At 42.9% G+C, this 22,298-nt stretch overlaps 2 protein-coding genes and 1 pseudogene across 2 annotated transcripts in view; 2 read left to right on the top strand and 1 right to left on the bottom strand.

Moving 5' to 3' along the window:
* Nucleotides 1–5,780, top strand: part of LOC141348533 (DLA class I histocompatibility antigen, A9/A9 alpha chain-like) — a 15,810-nt gene extending 10,030 nt beyond the window's left edge. Inside the window, exon 5 of the mRNA XM_073852817.1 lies at nucleotides 5,692–5,780. Coding sequence (XP_073708918.1) covers nucleotides 5,692–5,780 — 89 coding nt within the window. The remainder of the gene's footprint in view (nucleotides 1–5,691) is intronic.
* A 4,593-nt stretch (nucleotides 5,781–10,373) lies between these two features.
* Nucleotides 10,374–18,703, top strand: LOC141348534 (major histocompatibility complex class I-related gene protein-like; annotated as a pseudogene).
* Nucleotides 18,258–22,298, bottom strand: LOC141283574 (major histocompatibility complex class I-related gene protein-like). Its single transcript, XM_073816874.1, has 7 exons — nucleotides 22,195–22,298; nucleotides 21,307–21,564; nucleotides 20,826–21,104; nucleotides 20,435–20,725; nucleotides 20,188–20,310; nucleotides 20,004–20,048; nucleotides 18,258–19,886 (listed from the first exon to the last, which is right to left on the bottom strand). Exons 1-7 carry the CDS (start codon nucleotides 22,241–22,243, stop codon nucleotides 19,855–19,857), a joined length of 1,077 nt encoding a protein of 358 aa, XP_073672975.1. The 5' UTR covers nucleotides 22,244–22,298; the 3' UTR covers nucleotides 18,258–19,854.

The raw sequence follows: 22,298 nt of genomic DNA on the forward strand, positions 1-22,298 counted from the left end.
AATCCCACTCGACCAAGCCACGATGAGGCCACGCCCCTCGTGGAATGTGCTCTGACACCTAGCGGGCACTGCATGCCCTTGGAAGCATATGCCAACGCAATAGCATCAACTATCCATCTGGATAAGCTCTGTTTCGACGCGGCCAGTCCCTTGGGACGCCCGTAAAACGAAACAAAAAGCTGCTCTGTCTGTCTAAAAGCAGACGAGTGAGACACGTAAGCTCGTAATGCCCTGACTGGGCATAGGAGGCTCGCGTCCGTTTCCTCATCATTGACCGGTAGGGCTGACAGCGCGATGACCTGTGCCCTAAACGGTGTGTTGAGTGATTTTGGAACGTAACCATGTTTGGGTTTGAGTATGACTTTAGAGTCATTAGGTCCAAATTCCATGCACGTCGCGCTCACAGAGAGTGCGTGCAAATCCCCTATGCGCTTCACTGAAGCGAGAGCCAGCAGAAACACAGTCTTAAGAGACAGGTATTTCAAATCAATCGTCTGCAGAGGCTCGAATGGTCCACCTTTCATGGCCTCTAGTACCACAGAAAGGTCCCATACGGGGACTGAGGGAGGTCTGGGGGGATTTAGTCTTCTAGCTCCACTCAGGAAGCGAATAACTAAATCGTTCCTTCCTATTGACTGACCTAGCGTTGTGCTCGAAAACGCTGTTATGGCCGCCACATAGACTTTGAGCGTGGACGGGGTTCTGCCCTTGTCCAGCAGCTCTTGTAGAAAGGAAAGCACCTCATCACACCACAGTTAGTGGGTGACGAGCCGCGGGCTGCGCACCAGCCCGAAAACACTGACCATTTTGAGGAATAGAGCCGTCTCGTAGAAGGGGCTCTAGCCTGCGTGATCGTGTTTAATACTCCTTTAGGGAGTTCATCATATATTCGCTGGTGGCCCAGACATGAAGGGACCACAGCTCTGGGTGAGGATGCCAAATCGAGCCGCTGGCCTGAGAGAGAAGGTCTCTCCTCACTGGTATCGGCCACGGGGCAGTGCTCGTCAGCTGCATCAGCGCTGGGAACCAGGGCTGGTTTTCCCAAAACGGCGCTATCAGCAGTATTGAACATCCTTTTTCCCTGACCCTCTCTATCACCTGAGGTAGGAGAGAGACGGGGGGAAAAGCATAGAGATGACGGCGGGGCCATTCGTGGGCCAGCGCGTCTCTGCTTTTTGAGTAAAATTCCAGACAGTGAGCGTTGTTCGGAGACGCAAACAGGTCTACTTCCGCTCTGCCTAATTTTTTCCACAGTAGTTGTACTGTCTGTGGGTGTAGAGACCATTCGCCTGCTGGAACATTGTTCCTGGACAGTCTGTCTGGCCCTATGTTTAGAAGCCCCGGCACATGCGCTGCTTTCAGCGAGCGCAGGTTGCGCTGAGCCCATACCAGGAGGCGTTCTGCAAGTCTGTATAGGTTTTTGGACCTGAGACCGCCCTGGCGATTTATATAGGAAACCACTGACATGTTGTCCGAGCGGACTAGTACATGGTTTCCTTTTATTACACCTAACTGGTACCAGTCGATTGCTCTCCACGGTTTCAGGGCTGTGACACATTTCTGATTGACCGTGATACGAAGCCGACCGGACGCCCACGCTTGACGCGGGACGCGCGCTTTCAGCCAGAACTGCAGTGGGCGCATACATAGCAGACCCAGCTGCAGAACTGATGACCCTGAGGCCATGAGACCCAGCATTTTCTGAAATTTTTTGAGCGGGACAGACGCGCCGCAGCGGAACGAGCCCGCTGTGCGCTGAATGTCTGCTGCGCGCTGTGGTGACAGCCGCGCTATCATTGACAGCGAGTCCAATTCTGTGCCCAGGAAGGAAGTTTTCTGACTGGGGGACAGGGAGCTCTTCGCCCAATTGACTCTGAGACCCAAATTCTCGGGGTGATCGAGTAACATGGTCGTATGCTGTACAAGCACTGAGCGAGACTGCGCTAGAATCAGCCGATCGTCCAAATAGTTCAGTATGCGCACGCCTTTCAGTCTGAGAGAAACGAGCGCTGCGTCCATGCACTTCGTAAATGTACGGGGTGCCTGGGACAAACCGAACGGCAGGACTGTGTACTGATATGCCTGGCCCTCGAAGGCGAATCTCAAAAATCGCCTGTGACGTGACGCTATCTGTATTTGAAAATACGCGTCTTTCAGATCCACTGACACGAACCAGTCTCCTTGGCGAACTTGCGCGAGGATTTTTCTGGTCGTGAGCATCCTGAACCGACGCTTCACCAGCGCTTTGTTCAGTTGCCTTAGATCTAACATGGGTCTGTGACCATGTCTTTTTTTTTTTTTTTTTCTCGGTACCAGGAAATATCTGCTGTACAGCCCTCCATCGCTTTGAGCTTGAGAAAGGGGCTCTATGACCCCTTTGCTCAATAGTTTCGCCACTTCGGCTCGAAGCAGGTGTGCTGCTTCTGTCTGCATTGTGGTCTCGACGCGCGCTGTATAGCGGCGCGGGCTTCGGTGAAACTGTAGCGAATAGCCTCCTTTTATAATGTCCAGCACCCATTTCGAAACCCCTGGGAGCTTTTCCCATGCGTTTGCATGAATAGCTAGAGGTTGAATACGAAGCGCGCTCCGTTCTTTCAGTAACAGAGTGGTTTCGGTGTGCTGTGGCACCAGAGACGTGCTCGTGACATTCGGAGCGTGGGGCACGCTGATAGCGGGAACTATTATGTCTGTGTGTGGATGTGGTTGTGTGGCAACAGGCACATTTAACACACTGCAAACACCGTTCGCCTGCATGCACGTTAGTTTCGTTTTTACAGAAACCTTGGGGCGTGCATAATGTGATGTCTGTGGGCACTGAGAAGTGGGCACGTTTACCACATGTGAAGCGCAATCGATCTGAGTCAATTTTATGTGCGCTTGACTTCTGTGACAGGCTGTGCTTGTGCGTGTAGAGATGAGCACTAAGCAGTGGGCATTCTTACGACACGTGAAACACCATCGGCCGTGGCCGGGACTCCAGAAAATACACTCTGTTGAGAGTTTATCTGGGTAGCCGTGAAAACAACCTTTGTGTGCAGGCTATTAGCGGGCGACAGAACCGGCTTGCTGGCTGCAGAAAACACAGGAACAGTCACATTTTACACACTCCAAACATCGTTCGCTTGCATGGAGCGAATGCACGTTGATTTCATGCAAAACGTGCTCGTGACATTTGAGGCATGGGGCACGCTGATAGCGGGAACTATTATGTCTGTGTGTGTATGTGGCCGTGGGGCAGCGGGCACATTTAACACACTCCAAACAACGTTCGCTTGCATAGAGCGAATGCACTGTTGGTTTCGTTTTTACAGAAACCGTTTGACGTGCATAATGTGGTGTCTGTGAGCACTGTGAAGCGGGCACATTTAACACACTCCAAACAACGTTCGCCTGCATAGAGCGAATGCACTTTTGGTTTCGTTTTTACAGAAACCGGTTGACGTGCATAATGAGGTGTCTGTGAGCACTGTGAAGCGGGCACATTTAACACTCCAAACAACGTTCGCCTGCATAGAGCGAATGCACTCTTGGTTTCGTTTTTACAGAAACCGGTTGACGTGCATAATGAAGTGTCTGTGAGCACTGTGAAGCGGGCACATTTAACACTCCAAACAACGTTCGCCTGCATAGAGCGAATGCACTTTTGGTTTCGTTTATACAGAAACCGTTTGACGTGCATAATGTGGTGTCTGTGAGCACTGTGAAGCGGGCACATTTACCACGTGTGGCGCGCAATCGATCTGAGTCGATTTTATGTACGCTGTGCTTGTGTGTAGAGATGAGCACTATAGTGGGCATTCTTACGACACGTGAAACACCATCGGCCGTGGCCGGTTGTGAAACGCAATCGATCTGAATCGATTTTATGTGCGCTGTGTTTGTGTGTAGAAATGAGCACTGGGTAGTGGGCATATTCTTACGACACGTGAAACACCATCGGCCGTGGCCGGGACACCAGACAATACACTCTATTGGGGGTTTATCTGTGTAGCCGTGAGAACGACTTTTGTGTGCAGGCAAACGGGCGACGGAGCCGGTTTGTTGGCTGCAGAAAACACTGGAACAGTCACATTTTCTGGAACTGGACGAGCGAATAACTTTGGTGGGGGCCCGGCGTCAGCGGGACTCGTACACCGTCGTTTTCCTAGTTGTGCTAGGACGATTTCGGAGGCTCGGGTTTCAACTCAATCCTGGGCCGCGGGCCGCGTCTGACGGGGCGGCGGCCAGACGAGAAAAACGTCAGAAAGCATAAGCCACTGGTGCCTCTCAGCAACGGTGAGAGGCCATGTTATGCAGCGCTTACGCGGCTTGGCGGCGGCGAAAGCGCGGCGGAGCAGGTTTGACATCTGACGAAACGGAAATCCTCTTCCTTCTACATGGCCCCCTCGTCAGCGGCGTCGATTGAAGCGGTGGCAGACAGCGGCCGCTTTACGTCCGGAACTGAGGCTGATGAGGTCGATGAAGCAGGCGGGCGAACCGGCGAGCTTTGTCGGCTGGGGGAAGGATCCGGGGCCCGCTGGGCACGGCGCTTTTTGCGGCGCGACACCGCGGCGGGCGGGGGAGCAGTCTCAGTGAACAGTGCAAGGCAAGTCGTCAGAGTCGCCATTGGCATCTGCACGAGCCATATGAAGGCATCTTTGACGCTTTGCTCTTTTTAGAGAAACAGTGTGTATCGCAGCGGCGACACACACTGTAGATTATAAAGGATATAGGCGCCGGAAAGCGCAGCAGGAAGGCACGGAAGGCGGCGTGGCCAGCAGCTTCAGTGGCTCGTCCCGCTGAGATGCTTGCAGTCGACGGCGGCGGCTTCTTCTCCGGCTCCAGCGATGCGTGTGCTTCGCTTGAAGGATGAAAAATCAGATAATAGTTGCCTACGAGCGATCCTTATAGGTCTAGACCACGCCCTTTTAGGCGGGAAGCTACGAAAAGGGCGCGAAGCGACGCAAAGGGCGCGAAATGCCCCCATTGGATCTGGCTTCGCGTCAGGCCTCGCTCTAATAGGCTGCTGCAGTTGCCGCAGAGCAGCCAATAGGCGCGCAAACTGTTTCGCCTATGTCTGTACACTGCTGCAACGCGTTTTACATTAATACAAAATTAAGGATAATTTTTTGGCTTCAATATCTCTCGCGGAAAAGGATTTTCCCCCCCCTAGCGTAAGATACTTACGCAGTACGAGAGACCTCTCGTAAGAGAACCATGGTTACATTCATAACCTGAAATGTTTTTTGTTGTATTAAGGGAAGACACTGCAGGCAAAATCACTTTTTTTTCATGCACCTGTCAAGTTTGAATCTCCGCTTCAGTAGCACTTACACACACCAAACTTTACATTTTTATTCCTGTCTATATCCTGAAGTTTTTTTACAAAGGGATTTGTTCATATATAATTTGCTTGATTACATACAACATTTACTCCCCCAAAAATTGTGAAAATATGTTTTTATGTCTGTTCTAAGTATTTTCTAAATTATCGAGTATCAAAAATAAGATACCCAAATTCCCGAGACTATAGTTTTCTTTCATGATATCTAAATTATATCTAAATTATATATACAGTATCTCACAAAAGTGAGTACACCCCTTATATTTCAGCAACAACTTTAGTATATCTTCTCAAGGAACAATACTATAGAAATTAAACTTGAAATGCAACATACAGCACCATTGCACTCTGTGTGTCCTGTGTCCAAGAGGACCTGGCTGCAGACATACAGCGAGTGGAGCTCCACCGGAAATACGTCACCTCCACCCTCAAACCGGAAAGACGTCATCTCCACTAAAATCAAAATGGCGTCGCGCACTTTAATTCAGGTAATTTTATTTTTTATTGTAGCCTATTAATTTAGTAGTGATGGGAAAATGAAGCTTTTCGAAGCACTGAGGCTTTCCCCTTAAGTGTATCGTAAAAAGGTACATTACTCGAAGCTTTTCAACACGTTGCACACTAATGACATCTTGCGGTCAAAGGTGGAAAAAGTTGCTTTCGCGTCCCAGATGTCCAAGCGATTTTTACACAGTTTCATAAAATAATTCAATTTGTGCTACGAAAACCATAAGAAATAAACAAATAGAATTTTAATTTTACTTACACAAGGTATAAATGAATTAATCTGTAAATAAACTTATAAAAGTAGCTATAAGCATGGTTCATGTATGCATATGATCAAAATAAATTAAGAATATTGACTAATAATTTTATTAATTATAAGTGCTTGTGAAGCGGGGATTACTACAAAATGACCATGCGCAAAACTACTATTTATTCATATTATGGTAAATGACACTTAAAACCTGCCCAAGAGGTTTGCCTTCTTTGAATCAGAATACGAAGCAGTCACTATAATTTAGCATCGCTACATTAGCGAGTTACAACGAGGTTATCATATCATAACAAAACTACTTGTGAAATTTCAATGTTAGTTTTGTGAAAGTTTACATAGGCGCAATGCTGCCTTGCAGACAACTTGAAATTAGGATTTTTCCTGCTTCCCAATTAGAAATAATGCATGATTTAAAGATGGATTTCTCGGCTTCGACACCACCTGTAAGGCGGCAATATACCTATGGTTTGGTAGGCTATAAAATAATATTTACGCTTTGTTAAGGATTAAAATATTTGCAATTGTATGTGTCTATTTAATAATTCTAGAAATTAAATTACATTTTTTCTAAGTAACCCTTAAATTAAGTGATCCTAAGTACTTCTGGTATCGAAAGTGTTGGCATGAATGTTTGTGTGTTTTTCAAAGGTTTTGATGTATGTGTATTTTATGTTTGTATTATCTTATGTATTATCTATATTTTGTTACTTTTGTTGATATGGACCTAAGAGTCTGAAATAAAGGAATTAAATTAAACATTGTGGAAAACATTATTTTACTGTGATATGTACATGTTGTTATTTTGTTTAAAATACAAATTGTGATTAAGATGTTTAATAAATTAACTTTCTAAAATATATAATTATATACATATATAATTTGCCACGGTAAACGTTTTAACGATAAAATGTACAGAAAATGTAAATATTACGTGCATGTATATGTAACTATAAATAATACAAAACGAAAGATTAAACAATAATAAAGTAATTTGCGTCGGAAGTGGAGGTGACGTATTTCCGCTCTTGAGTGGAGCTCCACTCGCATCCACGGTCTGCAGCCAGACCCTTCTCTCTGTGTTCGAATCCCGACTCGAGGACCTTTCCCTATCCTGCCCCTATCTCTCTCCCACTTCGCTTCCTGTCATTTCTGATCTGTCCTATCACAATAAAAGGCAAAAATGCCAAAAATAAATCTGTATAAAAAGAAATGAAACTTGGGTATATTTTAGAGTAGTCAATGTGCAGCTTTGACCTATAGTGAACGTTGCAACGTTGTATGTCAATTAAATGTCAATGTCAAATTCTATGTCAATTCAATGTCTAATGTCAATGTTTTTTTTTTTTGTTTTTTTTTTATAATGCTTTATTTCGAACATAAACATAAAACAAGTAACAAGAAATTAAACTGAGAGAAAATAAGAAAGTAAAAAGACAAACAAACCAAACAATTTATAATAATAATATGAAACCAATATGTCCAAAAAGGAGTAGGATGAAGCTTAAGCTTATTAAAACCTACCCCTTCTCCATTATTCAATAACAATCAGTTTTCCCTAATACACATATTTACATAATACCTATCTACAAAACATAAAACATGAATAAATTAAGAAAACAAATACAATAATTATTTACAAAAAAACACCCGATTGCTCAATCCCTTCCTCCTCCCTGTACCTTGTGAAAACCATGTGTTTGTACCGCTTCTTAAACTGGATCATGCTTGGACACTGCTTGAGCTCCACACCCAAACTGTTCCACAGCCTCACTCCACAAACAGAAACACAAAAACCTTTTATTGTTGTACGTACCCGCTGATGTTTAAAATTTAACTCCCCTCTCAGATTATAACCCCCCTCTCTTTGAAAAAATAGTTTTTGTATATTTCCAGGAAGTTGTTTATGTATTGCTCTATACATGATTTGTGCTGTTTGAAAATGAACCAGGTCAATAAATTTTAATGTTTTTGATTTTAAGAAAAGTAAATTTGTGTGATCTTTGTAACCAGTATTATGAATTATTCTTATAGCTCTTTTCTGCAATATGCATAATGATTGTATTGAACATTTATAAGTATTGCCCCAAACCTCTGCACAATAATTTAAATATGGTAAAATCAATGAACAATAAAGAATGTGGAGTGATTTGTGGTCCAGAATGTGTCTTGCTTTACTAAGGACAAAAATACTCCTTGACAATTTGCTGTGAACATGTTTTATATGTGACTTCCAGTTTAATTTATCATCAATTATTACCCCAAGAAACTTGTTTTCATTTACTCTTTCAATGCCCACCCCATCTATTTGTATCTGTACCTGTATATTCTTATTGCATTTACTAAATAATATAAATTTGGTTTTACTTAAGTTTAATGATAATTTATTTCTATCAAACCACATTTTTAGTTTGCACATTTCAGAAGAAATCCTCCCAAGTAGTTCATGTAAATCTCCCCCAGAACAGAAAATACTAGTGTCATCTGCAAATAATACTATTCTTAATGTTTTTGAAATGTTGCATATATCATTGATATACAGTAAAAACAGTTTTGGACCCAATACTGACCCCTGGGGGACACCACAAGCAATGTCCAAATGTTAATTTGATGTCCAATATCGACATCAGCTGTCATTGATATTTTGTTGTTTTTAGGCTGTGTAACCAAAATCCAACATTAAACTGATGTCAAACACTGACGTCAACCCGATTTTCATTTTCAACCAAAATGCAACAACTGTCCAACATCATGTCCAACGTCAACCTGGTGTTATACTGACATCCAGCGTCTTCAGGTAGCATCAGTACCCCTGCTCCATATACACAGACTTTGTGTAGTGCACCAAAGGGGCACCATCTCATTTTCACTGGGACTCCAAATGTGGAGGCCACCGTTAAATAGTCTGTCATGATTGCATCCATCCATGATTTTCTTAAATCATTTCATATTTTTTGTAATACAGATTTTATTACAAAAAATATGAAATGATTAAACATAAACATAAACAGCTAAAATTATTATTTAAAATGTAGGCTACAACAATGAGATATTGAGCATATCTCACTTGTTTAACCTAGACTGGAAAGACCGGCAAGACCAGCAAAGAATTCCAAACATTAGCTCAAGTGACTACTTTGATTTGTAGTTGGAAGGCTGTAAACCTCAACAAGATCATACCCAATCTACATACGCTAAAGTGCAGGGATTCATTTACTGAGAGAATGCAGTCTCTTGTGTGTCTTTTGTCATATTTGACAGCTGTTAATGCAGGTAAGTCAGTTTACCACTATTCTTGTGATCATGATGTGTATGGCCCCCATGCTATTCTGGGGCACGAGAGGTTATCTTGGGCAACTTTATTTCAGTCTCTAGCTAGATTCCATAAACTAAATGTCTCAATAGCAAATCAAATGAAAGTTTCAGTGATATCTTTATTTACTAAAAACTTTGTTTGTTCCAACATGTTTAGTACATATTTAATCTGAATATGGTCAGTTTATAGTTTTTTTATGCATACAAAAAAGGGAACTAAGTTTTAAGGAATGTTTAGCTTAAGAACATATTTTTAAAAAGTTTTACAGTGATGTTTTTATTTAAATTTTTATTATTTTTTTTATTTAACAATTATTCAACCAAGACTCTCCCAGAGTAAAAATCTATTTCACAGGAGTGTCCTGGATAATTCAGGATTATAATTCGATTATTTATTATTTCTATATACTCCTAGCATTCTGTTCTGGGGAGCATATTTTTGTTTTGGATTTTTTATTGTTTATCTACAATTGCATTAATCTAAGCAGTTTTAGAACATGCAGCAGAAAAGACTGACGGAACCAAACTATTTTTGGAAGGGTAGGTACTACCACTTGTAGTACACTTGAGCCCACTATGGTATGAAAGATGGGTTCAAGTGTACAAGTGGTAACTAAATACTTTTTTTTTTTTTTTTTTAAATCAAACCCTTCTTCTATGCAGTATTCGACACAGCTCCTCAACCAAACTCTTGTAATTTCCAGCCTTCTGCAATTTTCTATTGGTGTGGCTTTGAGTCAGTTGTGACGGGATTCCCAATTGTAGCTAGGATTAAATTTAAGGTTTTGCCTCTGGCTTTCAGGACTGCCACTGGAACAGGACTAGAGCTGAGAACTGGGGACCCGAAATGAGCAGTTCTAATCAATCATATGCAAAATGAGCAAATCATGTAGTTAGTAAGTTGTAATTTGTCTGTTTAGTCAGAAAATTGTACCCTTATGTGTTCTCACAGGTTCTCATTCACTGATGGTTTTCGCCACATACATTGCTGGACAGACAGAGTTTCCTGAGTTCACTCTTGTGCTGATGTTAGATGATGTGCAAGTGATGTACTATGACTGAGTATCATTGAAAGCTGTCCACCGCAGTCAGAGTAATTCAAGCGATGACAATGGTGCTGGTAGTATATTCAGTGATGTATACGACTTAATGAAAGATCGAACATTTTATCTCAAGGACCACCAAAATTGCACAGATGGTAAGTGCAACCCTATAAATTTTGTTTTTACCAGCAATCAAAAATGTAAGATTAAGAGATTCCTTTATGTGTTTTTGGTGCATCCTCTCATTTTTGCCAACACAAGCTCCTTTTATAAGCTGAATTTTGACCCAGGACCACAAAACAGTCATAAGGGTCAATTTTTTTTCAAATTGAGAATCATACACTACATGAAAGATTAATAAATAAGCTTTCCATTGATGTATGGCTTGTTAGTATACAGTAGGACAATATTAAGTATAGGCCAAGAGACAACTATCTGAAAATCTTAGTTCTTAGTTCTTTGAAGTTCTTAGCAATGCATATTACCAATTAAAAATTAAGTTTTGATATATTTACTGTAAGAAATAATAAAATACCTTCATGGAACATGATCTTTACTTAATATTATTTTGGCATAAAAGAAAAATCAATCGTTTTGACCCATACAATATATTTTTTGTCTATTGTTACAAATATTTCAGTACTTCTTTGTCACAAGCTGGGCTTGAACCCGGGTCTCTGGTGTGGTGGTTGAGGATGCTACCACAGAGCCACAGGAGTGATGATGTTGGACCCAAACGAAACACTCGAGGCAGTATTCCAGGAAACGAAGATTTATTTTTTAAAAAAAAAAGTCTTTGCAAGAATAGTACAACAAAAGTTCTTCTCGGGCCGAGGTATAAACAACAGTCAAAACAAAGAAAAACTCACAAGAGAAAAATAAAGACTCCACGAGGGGAGAAAACAAAATCAGAGAACAATAGTAACTCAGGACACCTTACTTGGGACAGCTTGGAAGGCTATAGCCAGACAGGGCTGGAAACACAGGGCAGGGACTCAAAAACCGAGTGAGAAAGCAGGGGAAAATAGTCAGCTTAAATACTCTAGAGGAAACAAGGCACAGGTGATCTGGATAGCACTAACAAGGACCCACAAAGAAGAACTAAGGCAGTGGGGAACATAGGGGACCTCTAGAGGCATGGAGACAAACTACAAGAGGGCAGGATGCTGACAGGACCCCCTCCTCTAGGAACGGCTCCTGACGTTCCTTCCAGGACACCCAGGCCTCCGGGTGCGAAACTCCCGGATCAAACTTGGGTCCAGGATGTCTTTGGCTGGAACCCAGGAGCGCTCCTCCGGCCCGTAGCCCTCCCAGTCCACCAGATACTGCAGTGAATTCTGGACCCTCCTGGAGTCCAGTATCCGGTGGACCGTGTAGGCCGGCTGGCCGTCGATGATCCTGGGAGGTGGAGGGGGTCTGCGTGGGGGAGCAAAGGGAGAAGACAAGACAGGTTTTAATAATGAGACATGAAACGTGGGGTTAATTCTAAGGGAACGGGGAAGAAACAAACGATAGGAAACAGGATTGACTTTCCTTGCAATGCGGAATGGGCCGATGAATTTCTGGGAGAGCTTCTTTGATTCGACCCGGAGGGGCAAGTTCTTGGTGGCTAACCAGACTCTTTGACCGGCTCGGAAATTAGGGGCCGTCCGGCGGCGGCGATTAGCCTGACGTTGATATCTCTGGGAGGTCTGAAGAAGAGTACGCCTAGCCTTCCTCCAGGTCTGCCGACAGCGTTGGATGAAACGCTGGGCCGAGGGAACACCAACCTGTGTCTCTTCCTCAGGAAACAATGGGGGGGCATACCCGAACTGGCATTCGAAGGGGGATAATCCAGTGGCTGAGGACTTGAGGGTGTTGTGGGCATATTCAGCCCACATGATGTAGGTAGCCCAAGAGGTGGGGTTGTTGGCCGCCATACACCGCAGGGTGGTTTCCAGATCCTGATTGATCCGTTCCGTCTGACCATTAGACTCAGGATGGAACCCGGATGATAGGCTGGCAGTGGCCCCAATAAGCTTGCAGAAGGCTCCCCAGAACCTGGATGAAAATTGGGGCCCTCGATCAGAGACAATATCCAGGGGAATTCCAAATACACGGAAGACATGGTTAATGAGAAGCTCAGCTGTCTCCTTAGCTGAAGGCAGCTTGGACAGGGGAATGAACTGGGCGGCCTTAGAAAACCGGTCCACAACCACTAGGATGGCAGTATTGCCCTGGGACGGTGGGAGTCCCGTGACAAAGTCTAAAGAAAGGTGAGACCATGGCCTACAGGGAACAGGTAAGGGATGGAGCAGTCCCTGATGTATAGACTTTCCCTGATTGCACACGGGGCAGGCCTCCACATAGCCCTTAACATCTTCCTTGATGGAAGGCCACCAAAACCGCCGCTGGAGAAAATCAAGAGTGCGAGCAGTACCCGGATGGCACGTCAAGGGAGACTCATGACCCCACTGCAAGACCCGGGCCCGGGCAGATAGAGGTACATACAGGCATCCCGCAGGACCGTTTCCTGGGTCAGGATCTTGGGCTTGAGCCTCTCGCACCACCCTCTCCAATTCCCACTGAAGGGGTGCGACGATCCTAGACCTCGGAATAATAGATTCCAAAGATTTCTCCTGTGTCTCGGGGGAGTAGGCTCGGGACAGGGCATCCGGCTTGACATTCTTGGTGCCGGGTCTGTAAGACAGAAGAAAGTGGAAACGATTAAAAAACAAGGACCATCGAGCCTGCCGAGGGTTCAGACGTTTGGCCTGCTGGAGATATTCCAGGTTCTTGTGGTCCGTGAGAACCTGGAAAGGGTGCTGAGCCCCCTCAAGCCAATGGCGCCACTCCTCCAAGGCGAGTTTTACCGCAAGCAACTCTCGATCCCCCACGTGGTAGTTGCGCTCGGCATCTGACAGGCGACGAGACATAAAAGCACAAGGGTGTAATTTCCCATCCTCACCCCTTTGTGATAGGATGGCTCCTACGCCCACGTCCGAGGCGTCCACCTCCACCATGAAAGGTCTTTCTGGGTCAGGGATCGAGAGAATTGGAGCGGAAGTGAAGCGACGCTTGAGATCCTGGAAGGCTCCCGCTGCTTCCGGACCCCAGTGGATCTTGATTCCTCCTCCCTTGGTCAGCGCAGTCAATGGGGCCACCACAGAGCTGAAGCTTTCAATGAACTTCCTATAAAAGTTAGCAAAGCCGATGAAGCGCTGAACCTCTTTAACCGTAGAGGGAACGGGCCAGTTGAGAACGGCCTCGACTTTCTTAGGGTCCATCTCCACATGGCCGGGAGTGATGATAAACCCGAGAAACTGAGCCTGGGTAACATGAAACTCACATTTCTCGGGTTTCACGTAGAGATGGTTATCAAGAAGTCTCTGGAGGACCCTGCTGACATGACCTTCATGCTCCTCCAATGATCCCGAGAAAATGAGTATATTGTCAAGATATACGAAGACGAAGAGATTGAGCATGTCCTGTAGAACATCATTAATCAGTGCCTGGAATACAGCAGGGGCGTTGGTGAGCCCGAACGGCATCACCAGATACTCATAATGGCCTGTGGGGGTGTTGAAGGCCGTCTTCCATTCGTTCCCCTGCCGGATCCGCACGAGATGGTAAGCGTTGCGTAGATCCAGTTTAGTAAAAATGGAAGCCCCTTGTAACAGTTCGAAGGCAGTGGCCATGAGAGGAAGGGGGTACCGATTCCGAACTGTGATTTTGTTAAGACCTCGGTAATCAATACATGGCCTAAGGCCCCCATCTTTCTTTCCTACAAAGAAGAAGCCTGCTCCAGCCGGAGAAGTAGAGGCACGAATGATGCCGGCTGCCAAGGATTCCTTAATGTAGGTATCCATTGCAGTGCGCTCGGGGGAAGACAAGGAGAAGATACGGCCCCTAGGAGGGCAGGAACCAGGGAGGAGGTCAATGGCACAATCGTAAGAGCGGTGAGGTGGTAAGGAGGTGGCCCGGGACTTGCTGAACACTGCCTTGAACTGATGATAGGTTCTGGGGATTCGAGATAGGTCGACAGACTCTTGAAATACGGAACTAGGGGCTGAGGGACTCTGAAGTAGGCAGGTGAGATGGCAGGGTGAACCCCAGCTCAGAATGGTGCCGGTGGACCAGTCGATCTGAGGATTATGTCTGCACAGCCAGGGGTGGCCCAGGATAACAGGATACTCGGGAGAGTCAATCAGATAGAAGGTCTCCTCCTGCTGGTGTTGAAGGATAGTAAGTTGCAGGGACTGAGTGGCCTCTGTTACTCTCCCTGGTTCCAGAGGTCTGCCATCCAGTGCTGTAACTGCCTGGGGATGAGGAAGTAGTTGGGTAGGGATCCCAAGTTTCTTAGCCAAAGATAGATCCAAGAAGTCACCTGCAGCGCCAGAATCGATCATGGCCTGGACCGGATGCTGGTGGCCCTCCCAGGACAGAGTGGCTGGAACAGCTAAGACAGCATTAGCAGGAGGAGCTCTAATTTTCCCCATCACAGTCCTCCTGTAGCTGAGCGGGGGCATCCGTTTCCCGAGAGCTCGGGACAAGTGGAGCGAAAGTGGCCGGAAGCACCACAGTAGAGGCAACGGCGCTCCCTCATGCGACGTTCCCTCTCGTTAGGAGAGAGCCTGGAACGACCCAACTGCATGTCCTCCTGGGAATCAGAGGGCTGTTCAGGGGCTGGAGAAGCCCTGGATGCAGGAAGGCGGACTGGGGAAACAGACCTGCTCAAAGGAACTTGGGATTGAGACGCCTTGCGCCGAGCCACTCTCCGCTCTCTCAGGCGATTGTCCAAGCGGATGGCCATAGCAATGAGGGACTCGAGATCAGTAGCTGGTTCTCGGGTGGCTAATTCATCTTGAAGAGGCTCGGACAACCCTCCCTGAAAGCAGACCATCAGTGCCTCATTGTTCCATCCACTCCCTGCCGCGATGGTCCGAAACTCAATGGCGAAGTCTGCAGTGCTGCGGGAACCCTGATGGAGGGTAAGTAGGCGCTTGGAAGCTTCCCGACCACTGACTGGATGATCAAAGACTCGCTTGAACTCCTCTTCAAAGGCCGCGTAGGACTCACAACAGGCATCCTTAGATTGCCACACCGCCGAGGCCCAGGAGAGCGCCTTATCTGAGAGAAGGGTAATTATGTAAGCAATCTTGGAGCGGTCTGTAGGAAAACTTGAGGGCTGGAGCTCGAAGGTCAGGGAGCATTGGGTGAGGAAACCCTGGCAGGAACTAGGATCCCCAGCGAAGGGCTTAGGAGGAGGTAGTCGGGGCTCCGCAACTGAAGTAGGCCTGTTGCAACTCGTGGGTGAAGCAGAGGAAGGTGAAGCAGAGGAAGGTGAAGCACCAGGGAGCCGTTCAAAAAGCTGACGGATGGAAGCCATCACATCGGCTAGAATTTGAGAGTGTTTGCCCATCAGCTCCTCTTGACGACTGAGAACGGCTTCATGGCGCTGATAAGATGACTCGTGCTGGGCAATCACCGCCAACAGGTCCTTGGAGCTGAGGGTCTCTGGGTCCATGAGTGACTCGTTTTTTCTGTCACAAGCTGGGCTTGAACCCGGGTCTCTGGTGTGGTGGTTGAGGATGCTACCACAGAGCCACAGGAGTGATGATGTTGGACCCAAACGAAACACTCGAGGCAGTATTCCAGGAAACGAAGATTTATTTTTTTTAAAAAAAGTCTTTGCAAGAATAGTACAACAGAAGTTCTTCTCGGGCCGAGGTATAAACAACAGTCAAAACAAAGAAAAACTCACAAGAGAAAAATAAAGACTCCACGAGGGGAGAAAACAAAATCAGAGAACAATAGTAACTCAGGACACCTTACTTGGGACAGCTTGGAAGGCTATAGCCAGACAGGGCTGGAAACACAGGGCAGGGACTCAAAAACCGAGTGAGAAAGCAGGGGAAAATAGTCAGCTTAAATACTCTAGAGGAAACAAGGCACAGGTGATCTGGATAGCACTAACAAGGACCCACAAAGAAGAACTAAGGCAGTGGGGAACATAGGGGACCTCTAGAGGCATGGAGACAAACTACAAGAGGGCAGGATGCTGACATTCTTGTGGTCCAGGGTCACAGTTATGATTGAAGAAGCAACGTATGCTATTGTATAATCATGAAACGTGTTTAATTCTATATTTCAATGAAGACTAATATGTTTTCTTTCCATCTATTTTAAGGTTTACATGTTTATCAGAAACGTGTTGGATGTGAATTGCTTGACAATGATCAGCCAGGTTTGTTTCTTTCATGGGATGCTTTTAATGGACAAAATACTGAAGAGTTCACCTTTGATGTGGTAAAAAGAACTATGCAAATTAATTTACCATGGATGAGAATAAAAGGCATGGGTCAGATGGAATGGCTTCATGTGAAGTTTCTGTATGAACATGTTTATCATCCTGTTTGCATGAAGACTTTGCGGACATTCCTGGAAAGAGAAAAGAACACTGTGATGCGAAAATGTAAGTCAGCATTAGTTTAAATAAAAATAATAGTTCACCTAAAAATCAAGATTCTGGGAGAAGTTTATCAGATTGTCCCAACTTTCTTTTCCATACAATCAAAAATAATTCCAGATTTAACTTTTTATTTAAGATATAACCGAGAAACATGAAGTAACTCAAAAATGTTTAGGACTCATATTACCATATATAAAATAACTGATGCATAAAATCCAGCAGTTTTGTCAGAGTAATACTGTCTACTGTTTCTAACCTTCCTTTCTAAAGTGAAACCCAAGGTCAGACTCTTTAGGAAGCCTCTAACAGACTCTCAAGGGCTTCAGATCAGCTGTCTGGCCACTGGTTTTTACCCACGTCACATTAACCTGACCCTGTTCAGAGATGGTCAGCCTGTAGATGATGGTCAGATCACAGGAGGAGAGATTCTGCCCAATGGAGACGGAACTTACCAGATGAGGAAGAGTTTGGTGATCAGTGAAGAAGAGCTACGTGAGGAACATAATTACAAATGCACAGCAAACTACCTAAACCTGGACAACAAACTGGACATTGCGTTTGGTGAAGAAAACTAACAAACAATCATTAGAACATAATTTTTAAATATATAGACAACATACTGAACTCCAGCTGTAACATTCTAAATCTGTTAGGGTTGTTTCTTCATATGAGTCAAATTAAATTAAAATCAAATCTAAATTTTATAAGTTTAAACATTTGTTGGCTGATTTTCTTGGTTTTTACCACAGATGAGGATCTGGAAAAATCTGACTTTGGATCTTCTGCTCTGTCTATAATTATCGGTGTGCTGGTGTCCATGTGTGTAGCTGTTCTCATCATAACTGCACTCATCAAATGGAGAAAGAGATGTACTGCTGGTAAATGTTCTGTAGAAAGTTTTATTTTTTAATTTGTTTAGAGAAAAGCAACATAGTAATATTAACCTTTATGCTGGTATAACTTTTATTCAAAAGTAGGCTCCAGTTACTTCACATCAAAGTGGATATTCACCTACTTCATGTAAGTTCCACAGTTTAACAGAAATCAAAAGAATTTGCCATACAATATTAGTCTTTTTTCATGTTTAACAACAAAACTATTTAAAATTACAGTATAATATCTGAACTTTAAATTGTTTCTCTTTTCAGCTTCAGAACAAGAAACAACATGAAAGATGAGTCCATTTATGGCCCCGAAACACAATCTTGTTATAGAACACTATTTCCTGCTATTACCGATTTAGACAGGCCATTTAAGTGGGTTATGCCATGGTAGCAACCACCTGTATCTCAAGATGTATTTAATTACAGTTCCAGAGAATGTAATATATAGTTCTAAAAGACTTTTAGCTATTTTCATGACTGCATTATACATGTCATATTAAATACAATTGCATTTTTTATTTCCATTAAATAATTTCACTGGCATGGATATCACTTTAAAAGCGGATAAAGATGACAATATTTTTCTTCATTCATCTCAGAAACCTAAAATCTTAACAGAGCCTGTAAACCTTTTTTTCATAGCTACTGTATTTGTAGGACACATTTATGCATAACTAACTAATGGCAATAGAGAGATAATATTTTTTTGAAACAGTATTGAATTAACATAAAGTTTTAATGGGAGAACCAGTGTACAGTAAGAAGTATGAAAAAATTGCAAACACACAGGACAATAGTTTTAGCCATTTGCAAAAAAATGTATAACTGTGCACCCTTTCTGTTTTGTGATGGCTTTCATTTTCACTGTCAGGGGAAACTCTTAGCAGGAGTGTAGATCTGGACCAAATGTAGGTCTATTTTCAAGGACATCAGTTTTACTCGGCATATATATATATATATATATTGTGGAGGCAATAAAATTATTACATTGGCAGGAAAAGGAATAAAAAAACTACAATTATTACTACAGGATTGATACAACTGCTAACTGTATGTTATACAGTGTGGAAAGGAAAGACATTATCTTATTCACATCTTTATTCAAGTTTTATACATTTTTTTAGGAAGTCTGTGTCTCTTTTTGTGGCGTTGTGGGTCGAACAGTCTCTAGTTGAATGTGGCATACTGGGGGATTCATTCTCCATATTACAGTACACACTGTTACATTGTTGATAAGTGTCTCCTTTCTGAATCTTTTTACACTGTTATTAAACAGTTTCTCAAGACTCTGATAATAGAATCAACAGACTGTACGAGTTTACAATAGTGCAGGAGTTTAGGGAGCAAAGGCCACTAGAGGGCCTCAGCAAACTTCCAAAGAAGCAAAATGACTTAACATTAGGATTATATACATATAATATTAACTTAATTACAATTCTACAAAACCAAGATAAAATTGACATTTACATTTGAACAAAAAGTGGCATGTCCAAAATTATTCATACCCTTTGCAAACTGTCACAGTCTATGAGGAAATCCAAAGTGATACCATTCCAAATAGTCCAAGCTATTCTAAAGCGTCCTAATTATCCCGATTCATTGGGAACAGCTGTTTTAATCAACTCAACAGGTGAAAAACAGAAGCTCTCTGCTGTTGGTTTGTGGACAGTCATGGCTAAGACAGAAGCTCACTGAGGACCTGCGGCTGCACATTGTGGCTGCTCACAAGTCAGGAAAGGGCTATAAGACCATATCTAAATGTTTTGAAGTTCCAGTGGCTACAGTGCAAAGTACTATTAAAAAATAAAAGATGTTCCGCACTTTGAAAAATCTCGGAAGCCAAAAGTGACACCTGTGCTGGCCAGGAGGATAGTGGGAGAGGTAAAAAAAGAATCCAAGGATCACCACCAAGGCCATCCTGATGAATCTGGGCTCTGCTGGTGGCAACCTCTCAAGGCAGACAGTCCAACAGACACTGCACACCGCTGGGTTCCACGAACGCAGACCAAGGAGGACACCACTTCTCCAGAAAATGGTAAGTTTTGTAAATTGTCCTGGACTTTTTAATTGGATGCCTTTTCATCATGTGCAGAAGCTAAAATGAATAAAACATTGCTTTGATTTCATTTCTATATATATTTTTAAGTAACCTTAAGTGAACACGCTTTTATATGCTGACTTCATGTAAAACATAATAACATAATGTACTCACATGGAGTAAGGGAGTAATTACTCTGTGACGCCTCAGAGCCTCGTTCTAAATAAGAATGACACAATTAAACAGGGATACATAGAAAGTTACAGAAACATGAAGTGTGTCTAAAGGAACTGATATTTGGTTTTATTTTCTTATTGAGCATTAGATGTAATGAACTGGACTGTACAGAACATATTACCAGCAGCACATCTCCTCTTCCATACGATGAGTGCAGTCATAATGAGAACAGCCACACACATGAACACCAGCACACTGACAACTACAGACAGACTGAAGGATCCGGGGTTAGATTCATCCATATCTGAAATTAAGGTGAGTTGACAATAAACAACAACAAGAAAAGAAAGCTTCAGGCCACAGACAGATATTGGAATAGTGGCCACTGATTTGTGCTGTGTTTAAAAAGGGAGTTTTGTTTTCTTTACCAAATGTAATGTCCAGTTTGTTGTCCAGATCGAGGTGCTTCATTGTGCAGTTGTATTTATGTCCCTCACGTAGCTCTTTTTCACTGATCACCAAACTTTTCCTCATCTGGTAAGTTCCGTCTCCATTGGACAAAATCTCTCCTCCTGTGATCTGATCATCATCCACAAGCTGACCATCTCTGAACAGGGTCAGGTTAATGTGACGGGGGTAAAAACCAGTGGCCAGACAGCTGATCTGAAGCCCTTGTGAGTCTGGGAGCATCTTCCTAATGAGTCTAACTCTGGGTTTCACTAGAAAGGATGAGAAGTGTTACTGCTGTAAAACTTTTTGCATCAGTCATGAATTGTCAGTTTGGGTTTTATCTATTTATTCTTCTAGTAATTCTCTCACCTTTTCTCATCACATTGTTCTTTTTCAAATTCAGATATCGCCTCAGAACTTTAATGCAAATAGGATGGTAAATATTTTCATACATAAACCTTAAACGAAGCCATTTTAGTTGGTCCCATGTTACCACCCATGGCATTTTTATCTCAATATCAGGTTTTTTCATGTCAAAAGTGAACTCCTCCATATTTTGTCCATGGAAACCATCCCAGAAATGAAGTGGACCTGGTTTATCATCGTTCAACAATTCACATCCAACAAGTCTCTGAAGAACTTGTACACCTTTATAAGAATGGAAAGAACTTAAGACACATTATCATATTCACATTATTTATACAACAGATTATCATAAAAGATTATTCTTTTTAGTACATGTAGCTTTCTTGCTTCTACATGTAAATTGTTCAAGGAAATAACAATAGAACCTACATCTGTTATTAAATGTTGTGTGTTTTAATACTGATATGTAGACTATCTCTCTCACCTTCTGTGTGATTTAAGTGTTCCTTAATATAAAATGCTCGCTTTTTCATTCCGTAATACATATCACGAAAAACAGTATCACCATCACTTTGCTCTTCATCATGGTACTTTGGATCCCTCACACTGCGATGTAAAACACTCCATGTGATTGAGTCATAATATCCTATTTGCACATCATCCAACATTAGGACAGCACTGAACTCAGGAAATGGTGTCTGTCCAACTATATATGTTGCAAAAAGTGTCAGTGAGTGAGAACCTGTGGATACACAAGGACAAGAACACAATATAGGGTCTTAAATTAGACAATTTCTAGAATATTCAAAATTAATATCTAGATTTAACAAGCATTTATTCATTCATTCATAAGTCACAAACATTATTATAAACCTGAGCTGTTCTCATTTAATATTTCTCCTTTTCTGTTGAATGTCACACTGTTTTCACTTTTTCTAAACCTATTCAAAATCTGGAAACAAGCAAAGTTAGCTATTACTTAAGACATAATATGAAAATGAAGTTAAAACTAATAGTTCTGTTTGTGTAAGATGAATTCAAAGACAAGTCATAAAGACAAGAGTTTTTAACCAAGATGAACTACATACATCATCAGCAAACTTATGCTTAAGAAAATGGGGTATGAAAAAAAAAGTACAACAAGATAATGTATACAGTTGTGTCAAAACATCTTAAGATTCTAGATATATAAATATACATATATATTTTTTACTGATAAACGAGACGAAATACGGATTAAGAAAATTATATTTGAAATTCATAGAAAAAATATGCTGGCCTAAGTTGCTTTAACTCATTTGTGATCATTACACATGTATCAATGGACTTATTCATAAAACAAAAACAATAGAAAAACAGTAAATTAACTTGCCTGCATTGACGACTGCCGTAAATGCCAAAAGATACACAAGCAAGAGCATTTTAGTTAATTAATCCTGGTCTACAGACGTCTTTCTTTGACTTCGTTGAGGTTCA

The sequence above is a fragment of the Garra rufa genome, chromosome 13, assembly GCF_049309525.1.
Source record: "Garra rufa chromosome 13, GarRuf1.0, whole genome shotgun sequence".
Classification (NCBI taxonomy): Eukaryota; Metazoa; Chordata; class Actinopteri; order Cypriniformes; family Cyprinidae; genus Garra; species Garra rufa.